At 38.3% G+C, this 18,342-nt stretch overlaps 1 protein-coding gene across 1 annotated transcript in view; it reads right to left on the minus strand.

Moving 5' to 3' along the window:
* HCN1 (hyperpolarization activated cyclic nucleotide gated potassium channel 1) overlaps positions 1–18,342 on the minus strand; it is a 202,580-nt gene that overhangs the window by 40,655 nt on the left and 143,583 nt on the right. The window contains exon 5 of the mRNA XM_064438625.1: positions 1,289–1,435. Coding sequence (XP_064294695.1) covers positions 1,289–1,435 — 147 coding nt within the window. The remainder of the gene's footprint in view (positions 1–1,288; positions 1,436–18,342) is intronic.

Here is an 18,342-nt window from a genome sequence, read left to right on the forward strand (position 1 = left end):
ATCAGACTTTCATAAGACATATGTGGCAAAACTGCCAGCTGCCTTCAGAGCCTGCGAACAGGCAAGACATTATTTCTTAACTATTTAAAATATGGAACATGATTGATTTTTGGCAATGGATCATATGACACGTTTTTCCCTCCACAAAAACAAGCAGTGTTCAATGGTGTAGACAATTAATCACACACCTATGCTTTTCTTATGCACAAAACTTTAAAAAAAAAAAAACAAACAAAACACCACCACCAAAATAAAACCCTTCACATATCTTTCCAAAAGTATAGATGTCATCCTGTGTCAGTTGGGTGTTATAAACACATTATAAATATACACACAGACAAATATTCAGCACCACTCCTCCTATGGCAGAGGATAATAAAAGGCATTATTTGGTATCATTGAAAGTTGCACAGGTTTCATCATATATCAGACTGTTCCTCCTTTATTGTCCACTTTCCTTGTTTCTTTTCTTTTCCCTGTTTATGCTTTCTTCTGTCTGAGAATTTTCAACTTCATTATTCTCCTGGCTTTTTTTCCTTCTTTCAGTAGAGGATATCAGCCAACTGATAACACAAACATCCTTGAGTAGGTCAGGCATGAGCACCACCCAACAGAAGACAGATTTATATTCCCATTAAGTAGCTACCTCTGTTACAGCAAGATGAACGCTGCCTTCCTCCCACACAAGCACCTTGCCAAAGTAAATTCCAACTGCTCCCACACATAACATAACATTATAAAAACCCCAAAACTGCAATACAGACTAGAGTTCTAATGAAAGAGATTTTTTTTTAATGGCTTGTATATTATATTTCAGCTTCCTCATCTCAAGTAAAGACCATCTTAACTAAGGATGGTACTTACACAGAAGGAAATAAAGCAGCTCTCCCTTCACTGGTGGCTTTCAGTGGTTTCATCTGCACAGATGTGTTGTTAGCAAATAGTGAGCGCAGAAAAAACCTTTCACCCAGGACCATTCTAGTCCAGCCCCTCTCTGATTTAAAGAATGGCTGAAAACCATGAGTTTCAACAATTAAGGGTGGGATTTTTACTCTTTGACATCCTCATGTGGCAGTGACTCTGACACTCTGGTTCAGGATAGAGCGTAAATCTGCTTACTTCTTTATGTCAATCTAATGTAAAATGCATCATCCTGGTCATTTATTGACTAGGTAAACTGAGATTAAATGTTACAGAATAGAATCAGAAAGAGCATTTCAACACAGAAATAGCAAAGACATTAAAGTTTTCTGTACCATGAAGAGCTACTCAAATACTTTAATCTTACCTCCCTGAGTGGATCATTGAGCTCATTCAAAATGTTTTCTTCATCAAAGATCTTGCCTTGGTAGCGGTGCTCATAGTAATCATGGATCTTCTGGCGCATTTCAGCAGGTAACTTGTGGAATGACATGTACTGTTCCACTTGTTTGTACTGTCAGGACAGTAAAAGGAAGAATCAGGAAAAAAACCCCACTTTTTTTACCATCTAAAGACACCTAAAAACAAAAATTCATTCATGTATCCACATAAGCTTTACATATTTTGTAAAGATAACATTTTATTCTATGTCAGACAACACTCAAATATCAGTTAATTTAGTATTACTCACATGACAGCACAACTATAAATTACAGAAACTGCCTTTAGTGGAAATTACAATATCCATATTAATATATAAGTTTTAGAAGCCTAACCCTCACACTTGTCATTTGTTCCCTATATTCCCACCTATACAGAAGTTGTGAAAGTACACCAACACCATTTTTAGCTCATTCCATGCAGCAGACAGGGAAACTGCACACAGTGTGCATCTTTGTGTCTAGTGTGTCTAGGGCTGCATTCGGAGAGAATTTAAGGTGTGACATTTCAGAAACTGGTTATGCTGTATTAATATGGTACTTATTAATGTTATATATGCTTATAAAGCGACTGAGGAACAAAGTTGAAATATGTGGAGATAATGAAGTAGAAAGCATTCCTCCAGAGGAATGAAGAGAGAAGTGAACTGGAAAAATAGACATGGTGTCAGGAAATAGAAAGTGGGGGAAGAGAGAGATGCCAAGACCCAGGAGACTCAGACGACCTCAGTTCATTTACCTTGTGCATTTGTTTCATTGTTTTTACTAGTCCTCTGTCCTGTCTTCTGCTTTGTTTGCTTCCCTTCCACAGAAGCCTTTTTGGATAGCATAATTTTCAGAAAAGAAAGTCCCAAACTAACACACTCTTGAGTTGTATTGTACTAAACTGCATGATACATTAGAGACTTACAAAATGGAGAAGTTTCCTAAACCACAAATGGACAAGTACTGCCTGAACAAGACTTTTGCCCCTCAGATTCAGCATCCTTGTCTCAGTTGAAGAAGATAAGGCACTGAGACACAGAAGGATAAAACCACTCCCAGGCTTATAGGTGAGTCAAAACCTGGCAGAAACTTGGTTTACTTATGTAAGGATTCTTAATTTTTTTTCTTCATTTTTTCATGCTTAATTAGGCAATTTTAACTGTTTTAAATGAAAAAGCCAATGAAGTCTGAATTAGGTTCAGCATCTCTGTAGAGCATTTAAATGAATTTATAAAGTACATGCACTCCAATGAACTGCAGCACGTATCTTTTAACTTGTATATTTGAAGGTTGCTCCATCCTCTGGAATTAAAATTAGGTTTTGCTTTGCAAAGTGGAAAAATTCCACAATTAAGAGGAAAGTAATTTTGTATGGGACTATTTAACAAGGTATGATGAATATGTAAGTCGGATTTAACCACTGTACAATTATTCTGCACCTCTGAAGCAAGAACTCTTCACCCCCTCCTTTAGAAGTGAGATTTAAATTTGCATGTTTATTATTGGTTTCTGTTCTGATATGAAGAAATTTATCTATACATTATGGGTTTGAATCAGAGTTCTGGGTCATCAGAAGACAAACATAATCTAGCATAAACAAGGTATTCCTTCTAAAATTACCCTACTAATCAGTTACAGCTAATCTAGGCATGGAACTACTTAGAGGGAAGGGACATGAGATCACCCAGTGCTCTATATATCTCATCAAGATGGTCACACAGTCCCAGCTGCTGTGCAATGCTCCAGCTTTTCTGCAGGAAAGCCAAGGAGAAGATGCTGCACTGTGCAGTGTCCCCTTCATGTCTGTGTCCAGCCCTCAATTGCTGTGGCCTCATGGAAGGATATGTAAAACTCCTTTCCCGTGAGGGTGCCAGAGCAGTGGCACAGGCTGCCCAGGGAGGCTGTGGAGTCCCTTCCCTGGAGACATTCAAAACCTGCCTGGACGTGTTCCTGTGCCCCCTGCTCTGGGTGTGCCTGCTCAAGCAGGGGGGTTGGATGAGATGATCTCCAGAGGTCCCTTCCAACCCCTGCCATTCTGTGATTCTGTAACATGTATCATTTGTCATAGCACACATGAACAGGGACATTACTTCACTGTGTCCCTAGCACAGGGGCTGCACCTCTCTATCCAATCTTACTGGCATACAAATGTGCTTGAGCAAAGCTAATAAAGAGTAATCCTTGCTAATAAAAAATAGGCATTCATTGAGATCTATAATGCAAGAAAGCTGCAAAGGGCTTTTGTACCAGAATGACCTTGAAGAAAATAACATCCATGCTAAAAGCAATTTGCTTTGCCAGCAATTTACACTGCTCCCTTTCATTAGGGCTGTTATTTGACTAGGTGCTTTTTTCCCATAAAAGCAAATTCTTTTCTCTACAACGGTTTATGCTTACACATGAGAATTTTAGGGAAATAGAAAAAATAAAACTCCTAGTGCTTATCACTGGTGTGTCTCAAAATGTTTCCAAATTAGTAACACATAGAGTAATAGGGACAGCTCCGTATCAGCAACATTTTCTTTAAAAACTCTTCAACAAGGAAATTAAAGTCTCCCACGATTCCCAGAAATATGTAGCCATCTAAAGTACTATCAAGGTCTCTTTTCATCTCAGAATACCTGACCCTTGAGTGTACATTATGCTAGCACTATCAACCTGTAATAAATATTTTCCTGATCTTTCTCAGAGTGATTTTGACTCATATGCCACAGCATTCATGCTACCACTATTCCCTTCCTGACATTCTGTCATAGCATTCATGTGAAGTGTTCCCTCAAAACTTTTAACGTATTCTTTTCTTGAGCAGCTGAGATCTTTCACTAACTCACTCCAAGTAATGATTGCTCATTTATTTCTCAGAAAAGCAATTACATTTTTTCAGCTTGCTATATATTATTGGCAATATTGAAGGTTTCACAGACTAGTTGTCACTTTGGTGTGTCACATGCCAGTTGCAAAAAAGTGTGCTAAAATTAAGATATGAAGAGAGCAAAATTAATATGGTCTTGTTTATTCTGTGTAATAAACTACTAATTTGTCCAAGTTAATTTTGAAGAATATTTTCTCTGTGGGTACCACAGATGTCAATAATAGTTAGAAATGGAGACATTTTTCACTTTTAAATAAATATACTGATTTTTGTTGTTGTTTTGGTTATTTTTTTTCTTCATGAAAAAAATGCAAATCACTTAGAGACCTAAAGTATTTTCTGGGGAAAAAAAATCAATGTCAAAAAGGTTTAAAAATTCTCATTAGCAATGTGAATCCCTTGAATAAATATGAAAATTTGGTAGCTTCTTCACCTGATTTTTCTAAGCGTGATTTTACATATGAAGTCGATAAAATTGTCAGTGAAGTTAAATTTTGTCGAAACTTTGTATTTTAATCGTATTTAAAAGAGCTGTAACTGATCCTGAGTCATTCATCCGATCTGACACTTGAACTTGTATCTTCATATGTGGATGGAATAATTTCTCTCTAGTGCTTTTCTTACATCTGTTTGATGCAAGTTCCCTAAAAATTGGCTTTAATTTCTTTTTCTTTTATTTTTTTTAGCTTTTCTTATGCCACATGAGAAGCACCAGACTAAATTCAAAATACAATGACTGTGTTAAACCTCCCTTTTTAAAATCGCCTTTCCTTCCTTGCTCCTGTCTGACATAAAGGAGCACTTGTTTCTCCAGGGAGGACTATTGAGTAAGGGACTCCACGTGTACACCTCTAAAGGGATCTGAGAGGCCTCTAAAGGCAATGGCAAACTAATTCCATTTCCAGGGTTCTGAGGAGAAAAAGAAAAGGAGTCCAGGATATTCAGCAGAGCCTGTGCTGGATGAAGACATGGCAAGAAGAAAGCTAAGATAAACTTTTCTAAATGAGAACATCATTGTTTTGTCTAATCTTACTACACCCAAGTATGTGTTTATTTCCATAAAGCCCTAAACATGGTCCAGTTAACATCAATACATTTTCTCATAATCAAATGCTTTTAGACTGCTTTAATAAACTTCTTCATGCATAATGATGCAAATTATTGCAATTAAATAAAGATTGTAATCTTTCTTTCCCTGGATCAGCTGGCTTGTATTCTGAAATATGGAATTCACAACCTTCTGATCTTACCGATGCAATTTTACATGCTTTCATTATCCATACAAATACCTATTTTTGTATTTTGCTGCGCTTCTATACTATCTACAGTGGTTTTGCCTGTACAAAAAACATGTTCTTTTTGCACTTTAATTTTCCTCTCTGTCAAATTCATTACATGTTGTCTTGTATTTTCATAAAAGTAAACAGTATTTTTGAATGCTGATGCTGTTTTTCATACCTATTACAACTATGTATTCCTCACAGAATATCTCACAGAATGGAATAAATACTATGTTGTTGGCCACTCCATACCTATCTATTTTTTAAAGATGAATAATAAATTGTTTGTCCTAAAATGAATATGTATATTAATGTGATTCATATATTGCACTGCCACAATTTCTAAGTGGTTTATATTCATCAGTGAAATGAAAATGCCCATAAATGCTACACAAATAAACAAAATGCTGAAACACACAAGAGCTAAGTTGATTTCAAATTTAAGTAATATTTCACAGATTTTTAATGCAAAGCACCATCCAGTAATAACTGTTCTTGTTGTCTCAGCCATAATCTTTTTCATGGGTTCCCTGTATGTAGGAAAATTCTGCTGCTGTATTCCTCCAGCAAAATGTGAGTAGTATGACCTTGATCATAGCTGGTCCTTGGTTGGTCAACTACAGTGATCCTTAGAAAAATAGGTATGGAAAAAGGCAAAGGAGAGGAGCGAGGCCTTTGTCATAATGATTTGCAACTGAAGCAGGGAAAATATTTTAAAATTAAGACAGTATCCCAATGCAGGCAATATCCCAAAGAAATCAGTGAGAAAGACGCCTGAATGTTGATCTTTTATAAGATATTTTAGTATATAAGTTGAGCCTACCAGGTCATTTCCTCATAATATTTCACAACTAGTAAATTGCCCTCTTTAGGTGAAAAAAATTGCAGAGTCCTAATAAACTTTACAGCTCAACATTCAGTCCTTGATACAATATACTATATAAACATATGAAATACGTGAATAGTATCAGTTGAAAAGCATGAAACTAATGACATTCATGTACAGTATGTGGACCTGGTCACACCCAAACTACATTACTATCTTTCATGTAAAAATGTTTATGTTCAGTTTCCCTTTCCTTTCACGACAGATGTAATCCTGACCCTTAAAGTACATTAATAAAGTATTTTAACTGTATTTTTAACATGCTGTTTTAAGATGTTAGTATAAAATGAATCACATATAGACTGGCTGGAAAAAAAAAAAGGAAATAAAATAACTTTACTTTATTGAAGGTTTCTATCCAGTCAAAGCCACAGCCTTATGAATACAAACTTTTCAATGAGATATTAAAGTTAAAAAACCCCAAAACCTACATATTGATTACAAATGTAAAAAGAAAGCAGAGATCATTCGTAAAATCCTTCTGCTGAATTAAGCAAGTTCTATCCCACAATTTAGATGCAATAAATTCATCAGTGTTCTTAAAATAGTTTGAAAATGCTTGCCTGCCATGTATAAAAGAAGAATATAAGTAGTATTGTAATATGCAGGAGATTTAACTGACTGAGAAGGAGCAGAAAGGTGAGAGGAGGCAATTTGATCAAGATGAAGCCTTTCTAAATAATGAATCATGTGAAGAACCATCACAATTCTGCATGGTTTCGAAACTACATTAGGAAAAATAGGTCCCCTGAGATACTGAATTTCTTCCCCTGCTATTGCAAAACATCAAATCATGTAACTTCTTATAAACAAATCAAGCCATCTCAAGAAGTTAGATTTTCGCTCTCCCTCAATCCTTTAAGAGTGTTATTTCAAGAAGCACACCGGTCTTAAATATAGTTCTGAATCTTATTTTAAATTTCAATCTAAATGTATGCAGATACAGTTTAAATCAACTAATGCTTAGTAAAAATTATCTTTCAGCTCCAAAAGCTCCTGACCCTTGGTATTTCTCGCTGGAGTATTTATAGATGGGGATCATGTCTCTTCCCAGACTCATCCAAGTAGTCTATTCTACTTTTTGCTCGGAAGACAGCATAGTGGCCCCCTACTTTTACATCCATGCTAGTCTGAGTACATCTTTCTCCAACTGCAATTACTAGAACTGTACATAATATTTTAAAGGAAGTCTCACCAATTTGTAGTCCATACTATTATTTCTTTCCCATCTAGTGGAAAACCAAGATGCATTAAAATGATTGTTTGCAGTCGTTCTATGAGCAGCTTCATCACTCAGCTTCCTAATTTTCTCCTTGCCACTTGCAATTGCTGTGCTTTGCATCTTCCAGTTTATAGCAGCAGCTTGTACCTGAGCCCTTTGATTTTGAATTTCTAAATTGCATCGTATTCCTACTACTTCACCTCTCAAAACTCAACCCATTCTTTCTATAAAGTATCTTGACCTTTCTACAATATTAACATCGGAAGCTTTATGCCACCCTAAGCTTCACACCATCATTGAACTCATCAACACACTCCTGAAGGTATTATGCAAGCCTAGTGACAATATGATACCTTTAGGTATTTTTCTACTAGGTTTGCTCCAGCTTATGATCTGGAAAATTCACAATGGCCCGCAACCAAACTGGGGGAAGGACTGGCAGTAGTACTTGTGAAAGCAAATTGTTGTCTTACACCAGCTTTGCTTGTGAGAGCAGGATGAGGTCTACATACCCTAAAGCAAATCAGTTTTGTATAGACAACGCTTTACCATCTACAGAGCAGGGGTCACATAGAAGAAATCCCAGACACTTCTTACACATCCTAATCCTTAAATGATCTCCATCTTTGTAATTTTCATCTACTGCTACTTTCAAAAAATCAAGTGAATCAAAATGCAGCAAACTTGACTATCACCAAAATTGGATTTTGAACTGAAACTTTTAGAATTACAAAATTAAGACTGCTGTCCTTCTGTGCTAAACAGACCTGAAACGTGATCTGACTACTAAGATTGGAAAGCTATTAGTGTGAAACCTTAGTTCAACTTTCTAAGAGTCAAGTATCTAATTTAAACCAGTTATCCTGACTGTCTCTCTCTCATAATCAGAGAGAGTTAACAAGGGGCAATTAATCTTATTCTAAAATCCTTGTCTTGCATAGATGGCATGTACTCACCTTTGCCATCATTATCTCTCTGTCCATTGACCCTAGGAGGGGTCTAACCACAGAATCACAGAATAGTGGGGGTTGGAAGGGACCTCTGGAGATCATCTCGTCCAACCCCCCTGCTTGAGCAGGGACACCCAGAGCAGGGGGCACAGGACCACATCCAGGCAGGTTTTGAATGTCTCCAGGGAAGGGACTCCACAGCCTCCCTGGGCAGCCTGTGCCACTGCTCTGGCACCCTCACAGGAAAGGAGTTTCTCATATTGAGCTGGAACTTCCTGTGTTCCCATTTGTGCCCATTGCCCCTGGTCCTGTTGTTGGGCACTAATGAAAAGAGCCTAGTCCCATCGTCCTGACACCCACTCTTTAGATATTTATAGGTATTGATGAAATCCCCTCTCAGTCTTCTCCAGGCTGAACAAATCCAAGTCTCTGGGTTTGTTTTGCCTGGATGACTAGCACTGACCAATTAGCTAAACATCAACTATTTAAAAATAATATTTTTTTTAAAGATTCTAAAATATGAACCTTTTTATTGTGCTACTGGTGAGGCCACACCTTGAATATTGTGTTCAGTTTTGGGCCCCTCACTACAAAAAGGTCATCGAGGTGCTGGAGCGTGTCCAGAGAAGCGCAATGAAGCTGGTGAAGGGTCTAGAGCACAAGTCTTACGAGGAGCAGCTGAGGGAACTGGGGTTGTTTAGCCTGGAGAGGAGGAGGCTGAGGGGAGACCTTATCGCTCTCTACAACTACCTGAAAGGAGGTTGTAGCGAGGTAGGGGTTGGTCTCTTCTCCTAGGTCACTAGTGATAGAACGAGAGGAAACGGCTTCAAGTTGCACAAGGGGAGGTTTAGATTGGATATTAGGAAAAAATTCTTCACTGAAAGAGTGGTCAGGCATTGGAACAGGCTGCCCAGAGAGGTGGTGGATTCACCATCTCTGGAGGTATTTAAAAGACGTGCAGACGTGGCACTTCAGGGCATGGTTTAGGAGGCATGGTGGTGTTGGGCTGATGGTTGGACTTGATGATCCTAGAGATCTTTTCCAACCTAAATGATCCTATGATTCTATGATTCTATATAGTATCCAATAGGATAATTCAATAGGAAAATACTAAAGGATTACTTCCAAGTTCAATCATTTGCCCTTATAACTGTGCTTTTAAAATTTTAGACTTAAAAGGAAGACATTTAATAAATTTGCTTATCAGAAGAAGAAAGTGAATGCTACAGGGAGGTACTGATGAATCTTTAGTTATCAAATGCCAGATGAGGTTTTTATATTTGCGTTTCAGACTCCTTACGGAAAAAAGCAGATGGGTGCTCTGCATTGAAAGGGCAATAATTGAGATTGTCTCTGAATCAGAGTAAGGGCAAGGTAGTCAGTATGCCAACACATCACTGAATAAGAACTGACAAAATACACTGAACTATAGAACTGTATGACTTATAAAGGATTTAATTTTAATAAGGCAATATAATTATAAAATTTCTCCTTGTCTAACTTTTTAGTAGTGACTAGACCTATGATTCAGGTCACTGTCAGTTATCTTACCTGGCAGAGCATATGGCATTTTAAAAACCAGATCATCTTAACAGGTTTTCAAGTAAGTATTGAATAAAAAGGCACAGCACAAATATTTTCATATTATTCAAATACCTTTTTCTTGGTAGTGTTTTTATAAACATACAGTTTACAATGTTACGGAACAATCTTCCAGTATTTTTTAATCCCTGTGAAAGTTCACTGGGTTTATACCTTAGGAGTTCAAATGTAATTCATGCACTTTCCAGAAAATATAAGCAGGCATCATTGATGTCAAAATCCTTTTCCTCTCTGCTATTGTGCTGTAAGGCCTTGAAAGAGCTGCAGGAACTGAGGAGCTTGGCCTCTCCTCTTGTCCTTCACCTTGCTGGGCACAAGACTTTATCTTTTACCTACAGATTTTTTTTTTCCCCCAGTGAAGAAAAGGATGAAAAACCATCTGAAATAGTTTGGGGGGACGGGGTGGGCAGGGGACAGGGAGTTGTTTCAAAGCATCTAAACACTTAATGCTGTCACAGGTGGACATTAATTTGCTTATTTATGGAGATTTAGGCCCCTCGCTTCTCTGTAGGAGGTACCAGACAGACAACATTTCAGGAAAAGAAGGGAGGTTCAACAAGGATCCTGAAAAGGGAACAGGAGGGATGGAATTTGCAGTGGTTGTTTAAGCAAATATAGTTTAATATCAAAGCTATCCAAAACGTAATATAAAATGTTTTAAGCTAAAACAAAATTATGCATTATGGGTTTTCTTTTTTTGTGTGTGTGGGTTGTTTTTTTTTTCTGATGGAAAATTGATATAATTTTCTTGGAGTGTGGAAGGGTTAATGGTTTTGGTGGAAAATTTTGCTTCATGGAAAGTGTATTTGGTATTAAAAATATCTGCCTCCTCCTCAAGGAAAGTTAATTCATAGCTCTGGAGATAATGAGCTGTATGGACATGGACAGAACTGAACTATGACCACAGATTTGCAAATAATTGCAGCTAGGGACAGCCTTTGCCATACTAACTACATGAGATGTTTTATTGCCTCTGTCTCAAAATTATTCAAATGCATAAGTGGACTTGGAAAGTAAATAATCATGGTATTACACAGACTATTAAATGTGCAGGAAACTTAAACTCCTAGTTAAAACTGAAACATACCAAAATAACATTCTGGTTTACAGTTCATGGAAATATTTTTAATGTCTACTATGCTTAAATTTAGTATTCAATTGGGTGTTGACTTATCACTTAAATTACATTGATGAAGGAATTTAAAAAATGAAGGCTGAAGTTTCATCTGACCAAAAATTCACAGGCAATTAATTTTTAAGCAATATATCTACATTTCATTTGTTGAGATTTCATTCTGCAGCAGAAGGATAACTGCAAGTGCAATGAATGAGTGCTGAAAGAATACAAAAGGGAACAGTTTTTCTCCTTATGAAAAAGGAGTAACAACACTTTTTAAAAATCAACTTCCAGCAAAATATATTTTTTAAGATTAAAAGGATAAGATTTGCAAAATTCTGTGTGAAGACTACGTAATGAAAATACATTACTTCCACTTAAAGATACTATTTTGAATGAATGCGCTGTTTATTTTAAAGCGGCCACTTTGCTAAAACACTTCATAAGCTGTTTAAATTCCATATATTCTATTACCCAGTGTTATTAAAATGGTATGTAAAAATTACATCCTCCCTAAAAAAAAAAGAACGTGTAATTTCATATGGCACAGTTCCCCCTTTTTATGATATATATCTACCTCTCATAGAAAATAATAAATTAATTTGCTTTTTTTACTCATCATTTGATATATTAGATAATATATTGTTTGCAAGGTTTTAAAATTATCTTTAAACCCTGTATTCAATAGTTCCATCTCACTAGCTGAGCTGCACAGTTGTATGTCTAAATTTCTTCTGTTTGCTGAATGAATAATCTTATCTGTATAAATAAAAATAATGTCTGAAAAAAATCCCTGAGGCTTGATTATTCCAGGAAGATTTTGAACAACATGAGGCAGTCATAGACAGCAGGCTACACATTTTTTCCTTTTCCAAGAACTCCCAGTCTAACCTCCTAAGTGGGTTCTATGTTAAAATAATAATAAAAGACATTAAGTTACAGATTAATGGAAAAGGAAGGAGAAGAATTGTATAGCTTATATTTATTAATGGCTATTTAACAGATTTTCAATTCAATTTTCTCTTGTCACATTTATTCCGAGAACCTGGTATTTTTCTCTTCTTTAACTCCTTAACGTGTTTCCAGCTGCAAGCATTACTCCTGATACACAGTGGTGTAAATGAAGTAAACCCAGTATTCCTACTCACAAAAGATAGGGAACCCCTCTTTTTGGTGAGCCATTGTTCGACTGTGGGAGCCTGAGCAGGGCATGTACTGCAGGATACTGTTATATGTACCTTTTCCATCTCAGACTGCAAACAGTACTATTTAATGAACCTGTCAGTTGGGTGATATAAGGTCTCCGAAGTTATTACCCTCTCTGCAGTTGTTTCAAGTCCTTCAATCCATTCACCAACTGTTTGTGTGCCTCGATTCACAGTTATAGTCCAAACAATAGTATACTGGGTCTGCTGCTCTGTATTAGCTGTGCTGATGCCTCTAGCCTGCAGCCTCAGCTAGTGGCAGCTAGAACGGACTGGAGAACATGATCACTGACCAGCTCTCTTCTACAGTAAGTGAATCCTACCTCACTAACATTTATTCCCCATTACTGCAAGGCCTCACATTATGCAAACACAGCACAGGTCTAACCTACTGCCTTTGGTTGAGGACCTGAATGGTTTTTAGGTTACTGGAGGACAGAAAGAAAAGAAAGGTCAAAAACACTTTCCGAAAGTATAAAGAATTCTGGATAAATATTCCTAAAGTGTTTAAGTTGAAGTTCTATTCAGTCTCTCCCAACATTTAAAAGCATTATCTTTAGTAGCTGATACATAGTATTTGCTATTTGTAAGTGTTCATTCTCTTCCATGTGACAATAGTTTTTTCACCTCCATAAGAGTGGACTCATTGATTCTGTCCTAATATTAAAAATAATCTCTTTACGCTTCTGCTTCATACTCACTAGAGGGCTGCAGCTGGTTTACATGTGCTTGGCCAAAGGTGACTCTTGTTCTCCACTGGAAATTCAACCAGGAATCACAAAACATTGCTGTACCCTTGCAAAGGTTACTGACATCTGGTCTTTGGACAGTTCATCCTTTTAAAATAATTTTCATCCTAGCTCTGACTGGGATTATTAGCAGAGGAAAGAAAGGGTATGCATGTTGAAATATCTCCATGTTTCAAATGGGGACAAGACTCAACTCCCTGTCCCTTTTTTTTGTATATGTTCCCCCAACCACATTGGAACAAGGAACAACTTCCATTTCACAAATACCTCTCATTTATGTGTAGTCCACAGGCCAATACTGGCAGGTTATTTCACAAGTCAGCTGACCTTTTGATCTGACTGTCGAGGCACTGAAGGACAATCTCTGACCAAATATTTGGTCAAACTTGAAGTTAGCACTAACCTTAACATTTACACACAGGGCATAAGTAAGTATATATGGCCATATCTATACACACTATATATACCAAAAATAAGTAAGCACAAATGGTTCTCAAATAACCAGAGATCTAGTTGTGTTCAGAAAAGACACCAAACAGTGAACCTGCCAATCAACCATTTGGTTATTTAGTTCAGTAGCGGCAAAGCAATAAGGTCACCTGTCCATCACACAGTCACTGAATGGCTGAATTCACTATAAAACTAAAGATATTTCTACAAGTCTGCTTTCTTTGCTGCTACTCCACTTGCATACAGGTATTTTCATGGGGGAAAAACAAAACAAAACAAAAAAAACCCCAACAAAACACAAAACCAGTTTATAATCAGCCATAGATCAAAATAAAAAGTAAGCTTCCTGCTGAATGCTGTGGTAGGTTCACTTTTACAGTTCTTTATCATGAGATGAAACTGAAGTGATTTGTTTAGCATAAAAGCTGTCATCTGTTTACTATCTATTTTTCACTAATTACCCCCCCAAGAGTACTGCTGCTTGCAAGAATGCTTTAAGCTGTTGTTTTACTTACATGCAGTAATTAAACACTTCCTTTCAATTGCTACAAAATACACAATCTCTTACTATTGTTCTGTTCAATTAGTGCAATTGAAAAATTAATTAGGTATAGGGCATTTTCTGAATAGGATTTGTTTTCTTAGTCTGTTCTTTATCCTGCACAAATTTGCTTTTTACTGTTTCAAAAAGTGGAGGGGAGGAAAGAAGCATGAAAACCAGGCTCAGTTCCTCTCTTCACAGAAGCAATGACAGAACTCTGATTTAATGAAACAACTATCAAAGCCCCAAGGCATGAAAAGAAACGCATCTCTTCTCCATGCTACTATAGGTGAAACTGTATCAAGTCTAAGACAGGATGATTTTCTTTCTTAATGAGAAAAATACTGTACAGATGACAGCTGATTTTAAAATATCAGATACGCTGTAACAGTCTCCTTAAAGTTGCCAGTTTCGAAGGGAAATTTAATACCTATTCAGTAATCTTGTACAATTTTCCTTATCTTTTGAATTTCTGTTTTTTAATTTTCAATTTGCCTGTGCCAGTAAAAAAGAATATACATTTTCAAAAGTGCCTGCAGTGGGTAGAGAAGAAGCAGAAGGAGTTATTCCCCACATGCACTCTCAGTAAAGTGGGGGTGAGGGAGATCAGCTCATCTCTGCTCTTTCACTCCAGTTTGGTTCTGGGCATGAGCAGCAGTTTGTGCAGCTCAAAGACCTGTGATGGGGACTTCTGTCCCTAGGCACTGAACGCTGCAGCTAACATTGATGCTGTCTCTGAACACAGGGTAACAAGTGTCAGTCCCTATTTTCTTTTGAATTAAATTTTTTTAGAGAAGGGTATTGGGTTTGCTTATGAGAAGCAGTGGTTTCCTGTGGCATGGACTTCACCTTACCCCACTGATCCTGCAATACAGAAACATTGCATAACACTAAATTAGGCACATGCTACAATGCCTTTACCTAAATGGGCATGCCTTGTTGTTAGCAACTCGCCCACAGAGATCCAGTTATTTCAAGAAGCAATAGTAATTTAGAAAAGGAATATAGATAAAGGTATAATTAGGTTGAAATTATGTTACTTTGTATCTATTGTTTAATAGTTGTAACAAAAGGAATATGAAAAAAGTTTTATTACCACCATAATTGTTACATCTGCTTGGTATTGTGCCAACATCCGTGTTACTAGCAGCAACAGAAATACTGGCGTGACACAACTGCTGATCCTGGAAATTCTGGCTCTGTTAAGACCTAATTAAGGCTTGCCAGTTCTTTCTGTATTAATGAGTGGAAAACGTCAATTCATCAAAAAGAACTTGCTTTTTTAATGGATCCATTTTGAAGACACTTGCATGGCAATAAGTTTATCATGCATGGGAAGGTCTGTCCAAAGCTAAAGAGACAAATTGGTTCTTCAGTCAACAAAGAGTTATAGGATGTATGGCTTTTCCTGACCTCTGATCAGAGACCTGAAACTGGCCTTTCCTCATTTCACAGCCATGTCCTAATGATGAGGAAATGGTTCTAGGCTGGGCATCTCCCAGAGTCTTTTCCGCTTTGCCTAATAAGAACATATCAAGGTAGAGGGGGAGAGAAAGTTCTCTTATTCTTCACAATGATAGAACTAGCAATGTAGATGATCATATTTCACTTTGCTTTTCCAATAAAGTATAGCAACTTACACAGAATCGAGGTGGTGGGAAGCGCTGACAAAGACTTATCCCACACAGATGCTACTCTTGGGAAAAATGGGTCTACACAGGGCCATTGGCTGCAATTAATGTACCTCCTTGCAGGCATTTCCCATGTAAACACCTGAGTCAGTGTCAGACAGCTCAGTACTAAGACTTTTATTAAGAATCTCAGGAGCTTAGAGGAGACCAGAAAACCTCTGCTCTGAGCAGGCAACCTCATTAATACTATTATTACTTTATGATCTATTGTTTAACATACACAGTCTGAAACCTTCTTGCACATTTTATTTGAGCATACAGCTTACCGCTGTATGATGCAAAGAGCCCTTTCACTTAAAAAAGAGACTTGGAGATTGCAATTTAAATTTTTAAATAATCTAAAATTCTTTGTCAGATTGATCAAGTCTCCAGCTTCACTTGAATCACTGAGGTTAACACACAATATCACACAATATTAATGATTCTGAGCCTTCTGCACCAGCTGCAAAAGTCTGGCAAACTGCTCCTCTTCTTCATGTTCCCAGGCATTGCTTTTCATTCATTCTTACAAAATACCTGTAATCTTCTTATCTTCTTTTTCTCCTTACCTTTAATTTGTATCAATCACCTCAAGTGTATTTATACAAATGCATGCAGTCTAGGTAACAAACAGGACGAACTGGAGCTCCGTGCCCACTCAGGAGGGTATGACGTCATAGGAGTAACTGAAACGTGGTGGGACAACTCAAATGACTGGGGGATCGCAATGGACGGTTACAAGCTCTTTCGTAAGGACAGGCAAGGTAGAAGAGGTGGAGGAGTTGCACTCCACATCAAGGAACACCTTGAATGGATTGAAGTCAACTATGGTGATTGCGGCTGCTCTATCAAATGCCTCTGGGTTCAAGTCAAAAGGGTCGTCTCCAAGCAGGACCTAACAGTGGGCACCTGCTATCGACCTCCTACCCACGGTGACAAAGCCGACGAAGCGATACTTGGGGCACTAAAGCAAGCTTCTGGCCAACAGAACCTGGTCCTAATGGGGGACTTCAACTACCCAGACATCTGCTGGAAGAACAACACGGCAGCTCGCACGTCATCTACCAAGTTCCTGGAACACACAGAGAACTGTTTCCTGACACAAATGTTAGTTGTGCCAACCAGGAAGGAGGCGCTGCTGGACTTGCTATTCACAAACCAAGAAAGCCTGCTTTGTAATATCTCGGTTAGTGATAGCCTTGGCTGCAGTGACCACAATATTGTGGAGTTCGGGATCCTGCTGAGTGTGCTGAAGGTCAGCCCTAAGACAAGGGTTCTGGATTTTAGAAGAGCAAACTTCATTTCACTCAGGGCTCAGCTGGGAGGGATTCGATGGGAAGCTTCCATGGAAGACAAAGGAGCTAGTGAGTGCTGGGAGTTCTTCAAGAACCCCCTGTTGGAAGCACAAAGCCAATTTATCCCCTACAAAGGAAAGGGAAGTAAGCGGAGCAAGGGGCCCCCTTGGCTCAGCCATGACCTCCTGCGTCTACTCAAATCCAAAAGGGAAGCACACCAGAGATGGAGAAGTGGAGGATTATCTGCTGAGAGCTACAAGGGCATAGCCAGAGAGTGCAGAGCTGCAGTTAGAAAAGCAAAGGCCCAACTTGAATTGAAACTGGCTGTAGATGTCAAAAATAACAAGAAAGGTTTCTTCAGACATGTCAACCATAAGCAAAAACAGAAGGAAAACGTAGGACCACTGTTAAACAGAAAAGGAGAGTCAATCACCAATTATGCAGAAGAGGCAGAGGCCCTCAACACTTTCTTCACCTCTGTCTTTACCAGCACTGTTGGGGCCCAGGCTTTGGGGAAAAAATGCCGATTGAACTAAACACCGACCCACAATCAGTGAAGGAAGAGTTAGTACGTGAATTACTACATGAGCTTGACCCCTACAAATCAATGGGCCCTGATGCCACCCACCCAAGGGTGTTGAGAGAGCTTGCTGACATCATCGCAAGGCCACTCTCCATAATCTTCAAGGAGTTGTGGAGAATGGGGGATGTCCCAGAGGACTGGAGGAAGGCAAATGTTACCCCTGTCTACAAAAAACGTAATCCAGGAGTGCAGCACAGACTGGGATCCACCTGGCTGGAGAGCAGCTCTGTCGAAAGGGACCCGGAGATCCTGGTGGACTGTGTGGCCAAGAAGGCCAACAGGATGCTGGGTTGAATCAAAAAGTTCATCACCAGCAGAGAGAAAGAGGTCATCATCCCACTCTACTCAGCGCTTGTCAGGCCATACCTGGAGTACTGTGTACAGTTCTGGTCCCCGCTGTACAAAAAGGATGTGGACAGGCTGGAAGGGGTCCAGAGAAGGGCCACCAAGATGATCAAAGGACTGGGAAGCTGCCATATGAGGATAGGCTGGGAGAGCTGGGTTTGTTCAGCCTTGAGAAAAGGAGGCTCAGAGGGGATCTCATCACCATGTACCAGTACTTAAGGGGCAGCTA

Source organism: Phalacrocorax carbo, chromosome Z (genome assembly GCF_963921805.1).
Source record: "Phalacrocorax carbo chromosome Z, bPhaCar2.1, whole genome shotgun sequence".
NCBI classification, from domain to species: Eukaryota; Metazoa; Chordata; class Aves; order Suliformes; family Phalacrocoracidae; genus Phalacrocorax; species Phalacrocorax carbo.